Source organism: Balearica regulorum, chromosome 6, assembly GCF_011004875.1.
Source record: "Balearica regulorum gibbericeps isolate bBalReg1 chromosome 6, bBalReg1.pri, whole genome shotgun sequence".
NCBI lineage: Eukaryota > Metazoa > Chordata > Aves > Gruiformes > Gruidae > Balearica > Balearica regulorum.
Genome location: NC_046189.1, coordinates 33413466 through 33431590, shown reverse-complemented (window position 1 = coordinate 33431590; position 18125 = coordinate 33413466). Strand labels below are relative to the sequence as shown.

The 18125-nt window shown below is 43.9% G+C and overlaps 1 protein-coding gene across 1 annotated transcript; it reads left to right on the top strand.

The window, feature by feature from the left end:
- Nucleotides 1-8452: 8452 nt before the first annotated feature.
- On the top strand, nt 8453-17863 carry LOC104629322 (5-hydroxytryptamine receptor 5A). Its single transcript, XM_010307904.2, has 2 exons — nt 8453-9371; nt 17056-17863. Exons 1-2 carry the CDS (start codon nt 8589-8591, stop codon nt 17386-17388), a joined length of 1116 nt encoding a protein of 371 aa, XP_010306206.2. The 5' UTR covers nt 8453-8588; the 3' UTR covers nt 17389-17863.
- The last annotated feature ends 262 nt before the right edge of the window (nt 17864-18125 follow it).

Here is an 18125-nt window from a genome sequence, read left to right as displayed (position 1 = left end):
AGCATCAATTCTACTATGGTATCGCAAGAAGTTTAAAAGATTGTCAAACTGATTGGAAATCTAACGTTTCCTTTGCAACTTACCCTGTTATCAATCTTGTGAGCAGTTAATAGACCTCAGCCATCAGACTCTCAAGGCTTGTCTCGTAACAGTGACTGATAGGTTGGGGACTAATATTGTGTGCCTTGAGAAATTGCCTTCTTTCTCTGAGAACCTTGACAAAGAAATTGGACTCTTTAAACCACTTAAGGGGGTGATCAAAACTGTCCTGCTTGAACTGGAAGATTTTTTTGACAGTTCTTGGAACAGGCCCATAAAGAAGAATTCCATTGCTGAGTTACTGCTCATAATCATGAAAAATCTTGTCATGATAGGAGTTTCCTGCGCCATAACGCTGCAGAGTTACAGACAAGCACAAGATTAGTCAGAAAGTGTTGCCATCAAATTTTTCAGAGTGAACGTCAGAGGTAGAGGGCATGTTTATTGACAGTGTAGAGCAAGAACACTTGAGAACTGGATATTATCTGCTTAGCTCTGCTGTAAATAAATGTTTATATTTTGGCAGTAATTGGCCTTTTTGTTTCACATACGAGTTCATAATTTAAGTAAGCTACCAAAGCTTTAGGTACTCGTAATGATTTGCTTTCAAGCCAGTAACCTAAGGCTCAGGGGAAGCCAGCTCTCACAGGGTGAAAAGGACTATGTGATTTTTAAATAAGTAACATTTGAGTAGAAGTCTCCCAATTCCTTTCTACTGTGAAGGAAGGCAGGGTAGTGATGGGATACAGCACGGGTCTGTGACTGGTGTTAGTTCTACCACTGTCCTGTGTAGGAGACAGTTGTCCAGTTACTTTAACCCCCCAAAACTTAGAAGGGATTTTACAGAGATCTAAAAACCTAACTAGAAAAGACCCAGTTATTAGCCCTTAAGATGTGAGTTGTTTGGGTTTTTTCCAAACTAAAATAACACTGAAAGAAGCCTAGAATCAACTGGTTAGACATACAGAATAAAATCTATCTCTGCTCTTGACTTCTGCTCTACTAGCTTGATTTCCTGAGGATTTTAGCTGCTTGGCTTGACAGGAGAATTCATGGAACTGTTTCAGATGCTTTTGTTTGCTCTAGATTTATAGAAGATGTTAAGCCGTGACAATAAGAATCCAGCCTCTTGAACTGGAATGCTCTTTGCTTCTAAAAAATTTGCTGGCTTGCATCAAAGTCATAAATACTATAATGTTGCTTGTCAAATCTCTTTATTGCACAGCCACGTGGCGAAGAGATTACTTTTTTTTTTTCCTCCTGTTGGCCACCACGATAAACTTTTGATAGGGAGTTGTGAGGAGAGGTAGAGGAAGGGTGCCATTAAGAGAATAGAAGACAAATGGAAAATCGGGGTGCTGTCTAGACACACACTCACTTTGTTATATTGGTGTCATCCAGCTTAAGAACTGCATTCACCTTTCAAAAAATTATCTGAGCATACACTACAATAGCAGTCCATCTTCACAAACACTTTTGTAAGCTACAACACTGAAAAACATAACCGTCTACTATTTTTCCCCCCTTGGTCAGAATTAAGAAAATCATAGGCCCTGAAAAATCTTGTGTAACAGCTTCAAAACTTCTTCCAAATGCTTCCCTCTGATTTGGCTGTCATCTGAAGATGTTTAGCTGTGCAGGTCCTTCTGGGCTCCTCTGTGAATGGCTGCAATCCCTTATGCAGGTTGAGAATCACAGGAATATTAAATGTGTGACTCTGCATAACTAAAACTAAATGTTCGCTTGTAGGGGTTGACAGATAATGTGAATTTGTAGGAGCTATTGAGTCTTCCTTACAAGCTCCGGATAAGCGTTCTTGATATATTGTCACTTCTTCTAGTTAGTAAAACCGTTTATGTACGGGAAGAGAAAACAGACTTGAGTAGCAACTAAGTTCTGCCTGGCACCTTACTCCAATTGTTATTAGAACACCTAAGAATGAATTTTTGAAGGTACATACTAACTAATACCTACAAAATTAGGTAATTTGAGAACATAAATGTAACCCTAACTTCACGTGGCTAAAAAAACAATATATAAAACAACTTAATTTTTCCATAGAAATTGTATTAATTGATGTCTTTGCATTTCTTTTTTAATTGTGGCAGAAGAAGTTAGCCAAATGGCTTGTAGTGCTAAAAGAGGTAATTCTTTAATACTAGAAGAAGAATCCTTAACTTCTACTAAGCACTAGGTGCAGATAGCCTGTAACAAAACTATATGAAGTGCTAAATGATTATTTAAACATTGTATTTTCCATTTAATTGCAAAATTTTATGAATCTTTTTCTGGTGCTTTGCAAGTATCTGCTACTATAACTTTATGTAAAATCTCCATAATTTTTTGTCCCACTTTCTACATAAATTCAGCAACCGATTATTTGTAAATAAGGATAGTTAATATTTCAGGTGTAAACTGATCAATAAGGTATACAGGTTTTAATTAATCTTAAACTCATTCAGAGAATTCTGAGTATGGATATGAAACTTTTGTCTATTCAAAAGTATTGCACAGAGAAATAAATCACACATATGTATATGTTCCAGACTTGTACTCATGATAAATTCATATAAAGCCTTTGCTTTACTGTAAGTTCACTCCACATTATAAAGGCAGTAATTAGTAGTAATAGATGGCCCATATGAGGAATGTTTTGTGAACACTTTGTGCAGGGAAAGGCGGCCATTTCTACCAAACTTAAGACAAATGTGAGAGATGCTGCAGAGGTTTGAAGCGAGCTAGAAAGAATCAGACGTTTGGGAACCGCAACTTTCTCAGACACCAATTAAACAGAAATCAATGGATGTGGGATCCTAAATAACTTTGAATCTGACACTTAAAAATATTAAAATCTACAAGTGGAAAGTCTGTGTCTTGTACGTAGTCAATAATAATAAAGAAAAGAATCTGGCTCTTCCTCACAATAATTGGTGGTAGCAGAAGCCAATAGTCAAGGTCAAGCAAATTCGATTTACTCAATTATAGATTGCTAGTTGAGTGGGTTTTTTATGTGGCCACTCTAACAGGAGGAAAGCCTAATGTTAGCAAGTCTGCTACTATATAATCCCCTTTGTATCCATGTGTTGGCCTTAGCTGTGCTAGGGCTTGTTAGCTGTTAACACACACGCACGCGCCTCTGTGGCAAACCTAATTCATACAGGCGTACAGATTTTTGCTGACCACCACTTGGTTTGAAAAACTTGCACTTAGTGGCTTGCATGTAAAACTGATGTTTGAATGCAAACTATTCTGTCAAAGATTTGGTCATTATTATTAATAAAATCAATACTAGCTAGCATTTATGTGGCATCTAGATTCTCCATCGCATTTTCAATCACAAAAATACAGAACCAGCTGTCAAAGGGCTTTTGAGGGTTTGTTTTTCCCTTGAGCTGAAAATCTTTCTAGATATTTATATTAATTGCAGGATTTATATAACTGTGTTTTCTGAAAAATGCTTTATAAAGGAGGCTGGTTTTCTGTTAAAGAGCTAGCAGAGAAGACAGGATGGAGTAAAACTGCATCTACTAGAAGCTCTCATAGGACTTTGGTATCTAAAGCAAAAAATGGAAAATGAGTCAAAACAGCCAAGTTCAGTGTAGTCCCTTTATAATAGTCCTAAAATAATCTGCTTCTATTTCTAACAGATAAAAGCAAACTTCTGAAAAATGTAAACTATATTCAAATTTTATATATTTGCTATAAAGGTACAGCAGCAATTAACATAATGAGTTGAAATTCTGTTATCATCTGGATGAATCATCATCCTCCAAAGCTGTTCCTAAGCAGCATGCTGTCCTCAAAAGTGCTTAAAACCAGAGAGCTGTAATGAAGCTGGCCTGGGTAGCACTGTCTGGTGAAGACAGCTGCTTCTTTAGCACAACCGTACAAAGAGGAGTTTGGACAGGAATTTTAAGGATGCAGGGAGTATTAAGCTAAGTTAGGACTTTCAGGCTGACAGGGAAAAAAAATATGACAAGACTGAGTTTGAGGAGATTCATTTCAACATCGGCAGCCAGAAGAGTGAGGTTCGCAGGTCATGTTTGGTAAGGTGATAAGGACTAGGAAATATGTTCTGCAATTCCTCACCTCTGTCACAAGTCCTTTTCTTAGCAATTCTCAGGTAACCAGGGAAAAGTGAGAAAAGTCACACAGGAAGATGTAAAGTATTTCTACTCTTTGACTTATAAGCAGATTAGTATTTTCCACCCTTTTGTGTTTTGCATCCCTTGGACTGCTCAGCCCACAAAGCACCAAACATCCAGATGGCAAGAGGATGTTATTTTGTATTTCCTGTTGATTCCATCATCTAGCTCCAAGTCCTTAGTCACATATTTATTTGCTTATTTTAAGAGCAATGAAATAGTTGGTGATACCAGTCCTCTTTTGAGGATACACACTGCCATACTTTGTTGAGAGAAGAAGCTATGAAGATACAGACTGTAGTTTCTTAAGTCATTGAGAAGTATCAGTGAATGAAACAAAGGATTTTCATTGTTTTCATTGCACTTTACATGACAGCAACTTGTAATACTGTAACTGTACATAAAAGTAAACTAGGTCCTCCTTTAGTTTTAGTAGAAGAAAAGTGTGTTTTCATTTTGTTGTCTCTTTTTTTGTTGGCATTTTTTTTTAATTTTATCATTTCATGCAATATTTACTTGCTTTTCTGTAATTTAGAATACATGAATACCTGCAAGTCTCATTTTTTAAAACTCCCTCTTCTCTTTCTCAAAGTATACCCTGGTTTCCGAGACACTGTAATGTGTTGCCATAGCAATCTCTGAGGAGCGCTAAGCCTTTGCATTTATAGGACAAGACAGCAGTGGGGTAATTATCAAGAAAAAAGTAAGTCCTTTCGAGACTTTATTCAAGCCTCTGTATGTAGGACTAGGTTATTTCAGCCAAGTGGGAAGAAGTGGGAGATTTCAATACATTTGATGCGTGAACAGGAATGTAACTATCTGAATGTGGCACATAATGTACAGATAATAAATAGGAGTAGAGGGATGGGACACATGGCTTCTAGGAAAGAAAGCTTTTGAGATCATCTGGGCTGCTTTAAGGGTGGCCCAACATGGTCCACAACCCACAAACGAAGTACCCTCACAGAAGAAAAAGACACTTCATTTCCTGCAGGAGCAGGAACAAATGGATCATATCCTGGCCCATTTGGGCCCCTAAACATGAAACTTTTGCAGTTAGTCTAAGTTTTGGTTGTTTGTTTGCAGTCTGTAATAGCCAAGTTATTCAAATTGTGACAAGATTCTTTTATTCCTTTATTAAGTTCACAGAATTGGACTGACAATTGTTGAGACATTTAGAAGTTAAAGGGCTTTTTTATCTCCTTGTTCCCCTTACTGCTTTTAGGTCTGGATGGCTTTTAAAGGAATAAGGTGTTGTTCAGCCATTCTTTAGCTGGCATTTTAAAAGTGGCATTAACTAACAAAACAAGGCACAAATTAGAAAGGAGCATAATAAAGACAAAGCATACAAAGCTGCTTGTGAAGCAGGCCCATGCTGTCTGCCAACCCTGACAAATTTTTGCCAGTGTCTAATTGTTTCAGATGTTGCTTTAGGCTTAACTTGCAGCAGTATTGTGAAAAGGCTTTTCTTGACAAGCTCTGTCAGATTCTGCCTATTGGAAGCTCAGGTGGCAAAATGCAAGACATTTAGCACTCAGAAGTCCTTTTCTCCTCATACTAAAAGCTGCTAAGTAATGCAGATAGATAGTTTTCTCTTTGCTGCTGCCTTACACTAGAGCGCTTGTTAGAACTCTTATAGGAAAGATCAACTAAAATTATTAAGAGTCTGGGAAAGGATTTATTTGCTTTATTGTTCATCTGGTGAGTGAAGTGGCATCCAAAAGCTAACCAACAAAACAGTCTGGTTATTCTGACTAGTCATTGTCTTTCATTTCTGTAATATTTCATCATTGTTCCAGCTTTTGAAGTTGTGTGTTGGTTTTGCATGGCAAGGTTTTGGTAGCAGGAGGGCTGCAGGGGTGGCTTCTGTGAGAAGCTGCTAGAAGCTTCCCCTGTGTCTGATAGAGCCAATGCCAGCCGGCTCCAAGACGGACCCGCCGCTGGCCAAGGCCAAGCCAATCAGCGTCTCTGTGATAACATATTTAAGAAAGAGAAAAACAGTTAGAGAGCGCTTTTGCAGCCAGAGAGAGGAGTGAGAAGATGTAAGAACATCTGCAGACACCAAGGTCAGTGCAGAAGGAGGGGGAGGAGGTGCTCCAGGCGCCGGAGCAAGATTCCCCTGCAGCCCGTGGTGAAGACCATGGTGAAGCAGGCTGTCCCCCTGCAGCCCATGGAGGGAGGATGAGGGGGTGTAGCGATTCCACCTGCAGCCCGTGGAGGACCCCACGCCGGAGCAGGTAGAGGCACCTGAAGGAGGCTGTGACCCCGTGGGAAGCCCGCGCTGGAGCAAGCTCCTGGCAGGACCTGTGGATCTGTGGAGAGAGGAGCCCACGCCAGAGCAGGTTTGCTGACAGGACTTGTGACCCCGTGGGGGACCCACGCTGGAGCAGTTTGCTCCTGAAGGTCTGCACCCCGTGGAGGAGACTCACGTTGGAGAAGGCCGTGAAGGACTGTCTCCCGTGAGAGGGACCCCACGCTGGAGCAGGGGAACGATGAGTCCTCCCCCTGAGGATGAAGAAGTGGCAGAAACACCGTGTGATGAACTCACCCTAACCCCCACTCCCCGTCCCCCTGTGCTGCTGGGGGGGGCGGAGGTTGAAGCCGGGAGTGAAGTTGAGCCCGGGAAGATGGGAGGGGTGGGGGAGGTGTTTTTAAGATTTGGCTTTATTTCTCATTTCTCTACTCTGTTTTGCTTAGTAATAAATAAGATGAATTCCCTCTCTAAGTTCGGTCTGTTTTGCTCGTGATGATAATTAGAGAATGATCTCTCCCTGTCCTTATCTCGAGCCGCACGTTTTTTTTCATTGTACCTTTTCTCCCCTGTCTAATGAAAGAGGGGAGTGATAGAGCGGCTCTGGTGGGCACCTGGCCCTCAGCCAGGGTTAACCCACCACAAGTTGGGACCCCTGAGTGAGGCAAGCTGGACCCTGCTTGCTGTGGGTAACTTGTGATGCCGTAAGAAGTTTGTGTTTTGTCAGATGGTGCTGTTAAGAACAGTGATTTGAGCAGCATTCATTGAGACAGGACTATTCTGACCCAGAAAATACTTCTCTACCTCAAAAACGAGTAACCAACCTCCTGTCCCCAAACTCTGCCCCGTTACCATCTGTGATTACACGTGCCAGATATTTGCAAGGAAACAAACTTCACTGACCTTTGATCTTATTTTCATCATCAACATTTTGATCAAGAACTTCAAACACCTTTGGAGAGCTCTCGATGGCACCAAATGACCTGGTAAGGGAAAAGAATCGGTGTTTTGTCCAGTAACTGAAATTGTCCTAGTCTAAGGGGGTGGGAATGCTGGTTACGGGTTGTAAAGGACCTATAAAAGCAGGCTGGGATAAAGGATACCTCCCAAAGACCTCAGATATACATTAAACACATCTTAAATATAATATCCAGGTTGCTGTATGATCCTGTCATGCTACTTGTCACCATTTATTACTCAGGAAGTGACAAAGCTCATTGCTGTGTATATCACCCCATAAACATATCACCCCATAAACATGTTACCAAAGAGATTGTATAATAGGTTAAAAATTATTTTTGAAAATTTTCAATTTTGAGGGTAACTACTGGAAAGGGCCAGGAGAAGGGCACGTTTTCAGAGGTGGGGAGTGTGCCATTAGTACAGAAACCGTGCCATGAACCTGCCCCGGACCAGCTGTAAAGACCGAGATGTTCCCACCGCTTAAAAATTTAAGACAATTTCAGATTTTTTTTTTTTTTAAACTGCAAAAATTCTCATTTAAACGCTGCAGCCTAGAAACAACTGGCGTTCGGTACTAAAGCCGCCACCCACCTTGCAGGCTGCGCCCGGCAGCGGTGCTCGGCGGCGGCGGGAAGGGGCCGCCTGCTCCAGGCGAGGCGACGCTCAGGCGGGGGCGCCGAGGGGAACATGGCGGGCGCGGGCCGTGGGGATAGGGGGTGTCCCGCCGCCTCACGGGGTCTGTGAGGGGAAGGGCGCGTCCGCCCGCCTCACGGGGACTGCGGGGAGAAGTCGGCGGAGGCAGCGCCTCCCGTCACACCGCAGGGGACCGGACGCCGCGCAAGGGGCTCCGCCACCGCCTCCGAGGCGGCCGCTGGGGCGGGGCGGGAGCGGCGGTGCCGCCCTCCCCGTGCCTGCCCCTCGCCGCGGTCCCGGCGAGCCTCCTCGTCGGCGCCGCAACCGCCCCGGTATGGGCGTGAGGAGCGGCCGGCGCGGGCGGCAGCGGGTGCCCGGCGGCACCGCGGGGGAGGCGCGAGCTGCCTTGAGGCGGCGGCACGTGGCGGGCAGCCGCTGAGGGGAGACCCGGTGTGGGGTCCCGCTCGCTGGCAGCGGGGCCGGGGCCGCAGGCGGCCTGGGACGGGGGAGAGCGCTCGTGTGCGGGAGTAGTGAGGGGCCGAGCCCCGGTCCCGGGCATGGCGGAGACCCTGAGCCCCTGCACCCCACAGGGCCAGTGTCAGGCCAGCATGGGCGCCAACACCTCGTCGGCCAACGTGGATGCTAACGCCTCCTCGGCTGCCTCCGCGCTGGTGGGCGGCAGCACATGGAGGGGCCGGGAGCCCTTCTCCATCTTCACCATCCTCATCCTGACCCTGCTGGTGCTCCTGACTGTGGCCACCTTCCTCTGGAACCTGCTGGTACTGGCCACCATCCTGCGAGTGAAGGCTTTCCACCGGGTGCCCCACAACCTCGTGGCTTCCACAGCAGTGTCGGACGTGCTGGTGGCGGCCCTGGTGATGCCGCTGAGCTTGGTGAAGGAGCTGTCAGCTGGGCGGCGGTGGCGGCTGGGCCGGGAGCTGTGCCTCGTGTGGGTCTGCTTCGACGTGCTCTGCTGCACAGCCAGCATCTGGAACGTCACCGCCATCGCCCTGGACCGCTACTGGTCCATCACCCGCCACCTGGAGTACACGCTGCTCACCCGCCGTCGCATCTCCAACATCATGATTGCTCTCACCTGGGTGCTGTCCGCCACCATCTCCCTCGCCCCCCTCTTTGGCTGGGGGGAGACCTACAGCCCTGAGCAGGAGCGCTGCCAGGTCAGCCAGGAGCCCTCCTACACCATCGTCTCCACCGGCGGGGCTTTCTACCTGCCCCTCTGCGTGGTGCTCTTTGTCTACTGGAAGATCTACAAGGCGGCCAAGTTCCGCATGGGGGGCCGTAGGAGGAATGCTGTGGTGCCCCTGCCAGAGGCTGCCCAGGTAAGGGTGGGGATGGGGAGGAGAACCCCTGCTGCCTCTCTAAGGCACCTGCACTCCCGCTTCTCGTCTGCTCCCAGCTGGGGACCCCTGCATCAGTGGTTTCGGCACAGCGAGAAGACTGAGACGTGTCCTGGGGCTCCTGCGTGAATGTAGCTGTTACGGACTAGATGTGAGTGGTAATTAGCCAGTCAAAAAGTGCCACTCTTGGAGAAGAGTTTTATTCTCATTTTTTTCTTAAATATGCTATAAGAGTAAGTGACAGGTGCATTCACTGCCAGTCTTGAGATCCATTTTAAAATAGTCTCTTTACTCTGAACTTACCATTCCTTGTTCTTATTTTCCCTCTTTATCTTTTTACAGTGTTGTTGGGGTAAACAAAGACCCAAACAGATCCCTAGGTTGTGTACAGAGTAAATGCATGCACATTTATCTACTAGCACGGACTTTGTGTGGGATCTATCAGTGTCTGAATAGATTTTAGTAAGCAGATGATACACTTTATGTGCTTGGGTTATTTTAACTTGAATAGTGGGAACATACTACTCACTGCATAGTGTTGAGGCAATGAGCAATGAATTGTTTCTATTTTAAAATTACCAGCTGTCTTAAAATTAAAACACATCCTTCTTCTTATCCCAAACATTGCCCGTGTTCCTGCAAAGCCCTAGTCATGTGGGAGGTCTCATTCATTTTGGGAATACACCTAGCTGACAGGAAAGCTGTGTCCCTGTGGAAAGGTTGGGGACAGCCCCTTGTGTCTGGTTAAGTCAGGCGCTCTGCATGATGATGCTGTCACTCGTGCCATGTCAGCAACGTGGACAGTAGTGCTTACTGTAACGCCATTTGCTGTCACATACCCTTATTTTCACTCGTAACTGTGGAGGACCTGATTTTTTACAGTACATTTTTGTGATTGCATGTTGTACTTGCTAAGTCCAGTCCCTTCCCCAGTAACAAAAGTTGAGCTGTGTCGATGTTCGAGATAGAGACACGGAGCATTTTCTGTTCAACTGGGGCTAATCCTGCAGAGCCTCACTCCTCTGCTAAATCCCTCTAACTCTGATTTGAACTCATGGTAGGAAACATTGTATTATGGTCATGAATTAAAGTCTGTACGTTGTGTTCCCTGATTCTAGCAAGAGAGAACAGCACTGGCAATTATATATGGTCAGACTTGCAGATTTGGGTCCTGATGTCTTGAAGATGTTTATAATATAAATTGATTTATGAAGCTGTCTTCCATGCAAAAGCAGAAAATATGTTAAAAAAGATGAGAATATCTCCTCTAGCGGCATTCTTTATTTTCCTGTGTCCTTCATCCCCTTGTTTGCACCAAATTTCTTTCCGAGCTGTGAGTATGATTAATGTATTGCTTGGAGTGAATGTATAATCTTTCCAAGCGCAAAAGCTAACTGAATATTTGTAGTGTTGTTGCATGCTTTATCTTCTACATACACACCTACTCATACAGGACTAGTTGCTTGGAATCTAAAATTCTAGGAAGCTAAATGAGCAGAGGCATTGCTTTAGCCTATACAGAGACACATTGCTGGTATGTCAGGTTTAACTTGAAAGAAGTCTGGCTCCTAATTGTCATAGTTCTGTCTGCAAAAGCCCTTGCGTGGGCACAGCTAGGCTGGCAGGTTAGAGCTTTGTGCTGATGCAGTGTCTGGGAGCTGGTTTAGGCTATACTGACAAAAGAGCTCCTGTCAGTGTGAGCTGAGTACCCATTTTGGAGTGGTTGCCCGTATACCCATTACTGCAAATGCTCAAGCCAGTAGTTCTTCATCTTTCTTATATTGGCAGTGATTGACATACTAACTTCTCTTTTCTTGAATCCGCAGTTGGTATATAGTGGCAACCTTCCCCATTGTCCCAGCAGCTTCATTTGCTGTCTTAAATAAAAAGACTTTGTGATTCACATGCAAACCTTTACTTATCATCTAAAGGAAGAGCTGATGCCTAGCTGCACATAACATGTACGTTAAATGAACCTGTGGATCAAAGGAGCTGGCATTCAGGATGCATTTCTTCTTAGTTTTCTTTCTGAATTAAGAGACTGAGACTTACTAAGTTTTATCCTGATCTCCTTTAAGCATATAGGAGCAGGGTCCAACAGAACAGTAACAGTTCCCCAGGGAATTCTGGAGAAGAATATTCAAACACATCACTACTGTTCCTTTGGCTATTCTGAGTCTTTTTTTGATTAAAATTTTACTTGTGTTTTTGAAAAACACTTTTTAATGTCTTTGAAAAAAATTAAGGTGAAGGAGATGGACATGAAACAGCTGAGGTGCTTCTAGTTTTAATGGCAGCTTGTTTCTTACTTTCCCTTGAAACAAAAAATACACAGAAGTGTGACCCTAATTTAGCCTGGTGCTTTTATAATTCTTTGTTTGCTAATTGTGAAACTCCTTAAAATATGAATTCTACAGTCAATACTGATGTGAGTGACCCTCATAAAAATGAATGACATACCACCACTGACAGCTATACTCACCTTGTTGACAGTAGGTAATAATTTTCTCTGTAAATAGTCCAATTGAAATAAACAAGACTGCTTGAAAAACAGCAGATACTGCTGGATAGTGCCCTTTTAAAGCAATGAAGTCACTTGGAGCATAGGTTTTGCCCAGCAGGAACAAGGGTGGCAGAATCTGAATGTCAGGTTTACTTAGATGTAGCAATTGCAGGGTCAGGATTAAACTTCCATGTGAGGAGTTAGAAATCAAGTTCTGTTGATGGTTGGGGTTTTGTGGGTTTTTTTGTTGTGTTGTTGTTTTTTTTTTCTTTCTCCCGCTCAAAGTACCTTGTATAGTGTATGAGTAATTAGGCCTGATCCAAACCTTATCAGTTTTGTGAGGGTCCTTCCCACTACTTATTATTATCAAGCCCCAGAGCTCCAACGGTGCCATGTTCTACACCTGGACCCGTTCAGCCTATCCAACCCCTGTAACCAGTCAGGACAACATAGGAGAGAAAACACGTTCTCCTTCTCTGAAGGAGTCTCAGACCTTCTGTTTCTTATTTCTGCCTCTGACTGTCCAAGTAGAAGGGATGAGTCAGGAAGCAGTGCAACTGTCCAGAAGAGTGGCAGCAGAGGTCAGGAGAAAGATGAGGCAGGAAGCAAGGTGGAGTGGCTAGCGATTTCCTGGAAGAAATGCAGAGCTATTCCTGCTTACAGAAGAAGAAAATCCTGTGAAAAAACAGGTGTTCCTTTCCCTGTCAAATGTACTATCTGTCAAATTAGTGGAGCATCCAAGAAAGTGTAGACATTCTTACATTTCGGTCCTTCGTTATGCATTTCTCATGTTCGAAGAGCAGGAAGTATGCCAAGGCTGTGCTAAGGCAGTAATGATCTTTTTCTTTGCTGAATCACACTTTATTAGGCAAAACTCTGAATTTGTGATAGTAAGCCAGATTTGATTGATGTTTATCATCTTTACTGTTGTTCAGTTCTCAAGTTATTGCAGACCCTGGAGGTATAGTACAAACACATACGCAGTACCTGCCACAAAGGACCAGTAATAGCAATCATTAAAGCTCTATGGAACATTTTAAATCAAGGGATTTCATTAGAAGCTCCTTGGTGGCATGTTTTTTATAACGCTGCTAGGAACACAGGAATTGGGAACATACAGGTCTAGGAACATACAGACATTCAGTAGTAGTAATTTACTGGAGATAGACAACAGAAGTGTCATTGAACTGTAACTACTGATCAATGTACAGAAGAATGAATTCTGAAACTTAAACCAAATGGGAGAAGAATTTGTACTGTAGAAGAATTTGTACTTGAGAGCTCTTTTCCTTTATTTAACTCTCTATGACACTCTCACTGGAAAGCGGTCATCTCTGCACTTCTCAGAGCCTGTTGTCCTGGAAATAGCTGATTTCATGAATTCAGAATCTAATTCTGGCCTCAGAGTAGCAGTCCTTTCATACTGGCTTTTTTCCTCGCTGCTCCTGACTCTCAGCTCCTGGAGCAGAGCTTGGGTGGTGGAAACAAAATCTGCACCCAAGGCACAGAGTACTGCTAGGCACTGAGTGAGAACAGTTTGGAACACCGTGCAGAGATGCTCACATATGAGAGATGTCCCCAGTGTAAACTGGGGCATCTTTGTGGATTGCTTTGATTTACAGTCTGTGACCACCTTTTCCCCAGTCACAGCTTGTTCATTAGTGCTCATCAGTAGGCCCAAAATGGGTGGAAGGGTTTTATATTGGGCTTGTCCTTTGTTCCATACGGCACAGGGATAATGGTCAAGTATTGTGACTTATGTTAGAAATTGGAGTCGTGCAAAGCCTCCAGGATTGGCACTGGAAACTGCGGATTTGGTATAGTCAGAGCTGTGTTTAGTTCAAGAAAATCACAACTGGCAAGGCTGGAAAGCAGCTACATAATCTTTTTGGCCTGTGCTCTTGTTCAGACAATGCCAAATTACAGTGGATTACCCATGCCTGCTTAAGGGGGGGAAGTCCTTTAGCGAGGTTCACCCATCCAGTACTGCATACCACAAGAGCATTTGCCTACAATAAGCTCATTTGCTTTCCATGTCCTTTGTGTGGGTTGGCTTATAACAAACAGCCTTGACAACATAGTCTTGGGGGCTGATAGTTGTAGCAAGGATAATCTTGCACCAGCCAGGCCAGGGAGATGAGTCAGGTCTGCAGCAAATCGTATAGAAAGCAACAAAAGTTAAAAAATTTGAAATTATAATGAAAGATTGGACTTTCCTAGCTTTGCAATATGCACCGATACATATTTTCTGATATGAACAGCACTTCAGATTAAATCCGTGTTTCACTTTAAAAATGTAGAGCAGGGATGAGGTGCTGGCAGTCCTGTAGTAGGTGTATATGGTGACCAGGCAGGGAGGGAGCACAGTACTGCAAAGCTGATGCATTACAGGGACATAGATCACAGGGGCATGGAGCACAGGACCTCACTAGAAGCTCTCTGTGAAGTCCAGTCCCTTTTGCGATAGTACAAGCCAGGAGCAGCTGGCCAGCGGATCGCAGGTCTGGCAAGAGGCAGCGCTCATGCTGGGGGCTGGCATTTGGAATGGTACCCCATGCCGGGAATGCCCGAGAGGCGGGTGTTGTGGCAGGCGAGCCTGATGAAGAGCCAACTGAGCGAGGGTTGTTCACAGCGTGTGCGGCTGGTCAGCTGGAAACCGCGTATGGGCTGAGCGTTAGACACTGATGATCATGGAAAACAGCTTTCATACAGCTTCCAAGGTTTAAATGCTTGTGTAAGTCCTGTTGAAGGCACAGGCTGAAGGACCTCGCTGAGCAGGGGTACTAGTTACCTTTTCAAGAACATTTGGTGTATCCTTTTCAAAGGATTTCTTATGGAAAAATTGAAGCAAAATATCTCCAGTCTGCCAGGGATATTTACAGTTTACTTAATGGAAGGTTCCATGAGAAATCCCATTATTTTTCTTAAAGCACCAGGCTGCTATTTGCACTTTTATTATTATTACTAGTAAATTCTGCAGTTCAGTTACAAGCCTTCTAAAACCTGAAGTACCAAAAAGAAAAGGCTCCAATTTGATGATGGCCCACTGCAAGCTCTATCTTTTGAGTAAGAGTTGGAGGTTAAATGTAGTACCAAACTATGCCCGATGCTAGTGACAAAGTCCTTTGTATGGCTCTTCCCAAGTGGCATACTTATGTAGCTATTCCTCAGGGCTAAGACGTAATCTTTCAGGGTTGCTTGTCACAAATTTGTCCTCATGTCATACATTCATCCCTTTTTGCAGAGTGTGATTAAGGATGTGCAGAGCAAGTCCTTCTGCAGACAAATGGTGTGATCCTTGCTACATGAGGGGTATCCCATTTTAATTGTCAGGACAGATGTGATTTTCATTTTCCTCCATTATTTGCCTGCACCCCTAATCTGCTGCTCTTACATTCTGCAGCCATGTCTCATGTCTGAGGGTGAAGACAGGGATATCCATCTTGAAGAGTGATTGTCTAGCCATTGCCAGTGCTTCCCTCTCAGAGTTGCAGTGCTCATATGAAATAGAGGGCCTCCATCTATTACAAAGCTTGCACAAAGGTGGCACACGCATGTGGAATATGTAGCTAATTTAACAACAGGCCATCTTTGGAGTGGTGTCAGAGTCTTGCAGTGCCTGTGAATTATCACTTAGGCAAATTTTACAGCCTCAGGTTGCATCCTTAAACTGCTTATTTTATTGCACTGTCTTCATAACTGTAGTGCCTAGAATTTTAAACTCACAGATACTTTAATCTTCAGATTAAAATCACAAGGGAGTATCTTTTTCTGGATAGACTCTAAGCACATTATTAACATGCGCCCAGACCCTGTTTGTCAGTCTCGGTGCCACCGGAGCTCCGTGCTATACTCACTGCGCAGATGAATGTCTTGCCCTTAGGAAGAGAGGAGACAAGAAGCACCGTCAACAGCCTGGAGTAGCTGACGTCTTTCCCCTCTCTGTGTAACTTCTGTTGAAGCCAGAGTTTGAACTGAAGGCTGATTGAAAAGGTGTTTTTCTGGCAATGGAGTACTTTTTGTGAGAATACCAAGTAGAGCTGAGTGAAATAAAGGACAGGTGACAGAAGACAGAAAATGAAGACCAGAAAATGCTGCTTCTCCTGCAAAGCTTTTCTTTGATTACTACTTTGATACTATTTTATAAGCTAATTCAAAATGCTGGCAAATTTCCTGAGGGTATGTCATTTCAGGTGCATCCTTGTGCTCCCAGTGTCATAGACTGTGTTGGCACTGTGACCAGGCTGCAGCTGGTACAATACGCTGCTCTGTCCCTCTCCAGGAGGGAGAAGTGCCCATGGTGAGATAGCCTCTGTCAAGGAAGAGCAGAAGGCACTCAAGTTCTGTCTTTTATAAGGGACTCTTATTGATGGTTTTACTTTCCACCAAAATATTTCCAAAGTATTGAATTTTATTTCAGGCATTTCTGATTTTTGGGCGGTAATGAAATACTGGCATTTTCCAAAGATCAGTCATGCTTCTTAAAACTTTCCTTCAATTGAAATCCCATTATTTCATTTAAAAAAGGTTCTGATGGAAAAAATTTCCTGCAGATTTGTCTGAGTTTTTTGGAGTATGCTCTGTTCCTTCTGCAGAACAAGTGGTAGTGCCAAGCTCCTGCACTCACCAGGAATGGGATTTTGAGCTTCGCGTCCAGGCGGTTAGACTGAAGCTCTTGAGGTCAAAGAGCAGGCATTTGTTGCGGGTCCCTCCCTGATACCTTAGGGAAATGACCCGAAGGGCCTGCAATGGAATGAAATTCATTTCCAGTTCAGGCCTGAGAAACCCTAAAGGTCATGTAGCAGCACAGGAGAGTCTGGTGTAGGGATAGGCAGAAGGCCTTTGTTAGCCTTTCTTAACAACCTGATTTCCCACTAGGTATCAAGGATCCAATAAAATAAACTGAAAAAGAATGCCCAGAATACACATGGCATCAGTTGCTCTTTATTTAGCTTTGTTTGTCAGTCACAGTCAGCAGCTTTTCCAACATAATGACAAGTGTGGTAATTTTGGCACTCTGGGACGTTTTCTTTCTTTTAGCATGGAAGGAATGGAGTTGGGGCCTTTTGTGGTAGGTGCACAGATGTCGTGCTGTCATTTAAAAGTAATACTTCACTCAAACAAATTGTCTTGGTAAGAATCCATGTTTGCTTTTGTGTTGAGGTGAAGGAAGCTTCGCATGAACCACAGATGGTGTTTACAGCTCGTCATGCAGCTATCACTTTCCAGACAGATGGAGAAACATGGAGAGAACAGAAAGAGAAAAAGGCAGCTCTGATGGTTGGCATCTTAATTGGAGTTTTTGTACTGTGCTGGATCCCTTTCTTCATCACAGAATTAATAAGTCCCCTCTGTTCCTGCAACATCCCACCCGTCTGGAAAAGCATCTTTCTTTGGCTTGGCTACTCCAATTCTTTCTTTAATCCTCTCATTTATACAGCATTTAACAAAAATTACAACAATGCCTTCAAGAACCTTTTTGTAAAGCAGAGATAAAAGGGAACACAGAGGAGAAAATGATGCCTTTATTGCATAAAGATGATTTCTTGAGGGAAACATGCCTGTGATATGCACAGTTTTCATGTGCAGGAGCCACTTGAGGGGATTTAGGACCAATGAAAAAGAAGATGGAATATGTTTAGATATAAACCTACTGACAGTTTACAGTTCCCCCTTGGAAATACATATATGCTGCTCCAGGGTTTGGCAAAGAAGGTCGAAGCAATGACTACCTCCCATCTGCTCTCGGAATCAACGTGTGCTAAGGTCTGCAAGCAAAGCACTGTATGTGTCTCATACCATGACTGTCAAATCTCACTGGACTGGTGTCATCCTACCAGCTACAGGTGCCATTCTGTAGCACTCTCCTCATTAGCAAAGGCACCAGGGGGAACTGTTAATTGAGCAGTACTGAAATGTCTGTGATATGGGCAGGATGGTGGCTTCGGTTTTGAGATTTATTTGGAAGGGAATAAACATGCTGTATTCAATCAGTTGTTGAATTGATGTGAAATTAAAATGGATGACTAAGCAGCTCAAAAACACGCCCTACTATGATTGACGGGCTGCATGTTCTTTAGTGAGCAGCAGTCCTTGACGGGAGGTCTTGGTGAAATACAGGGGTATTCCACAATTTGTCAGCTTGCATTAACATTCTCCTCCTGTAAGAAAGGTATTGATGCCATCAGGTCTAAGTGACTCCAAACACTCCAATGTGACTCAAAACCAAGCCT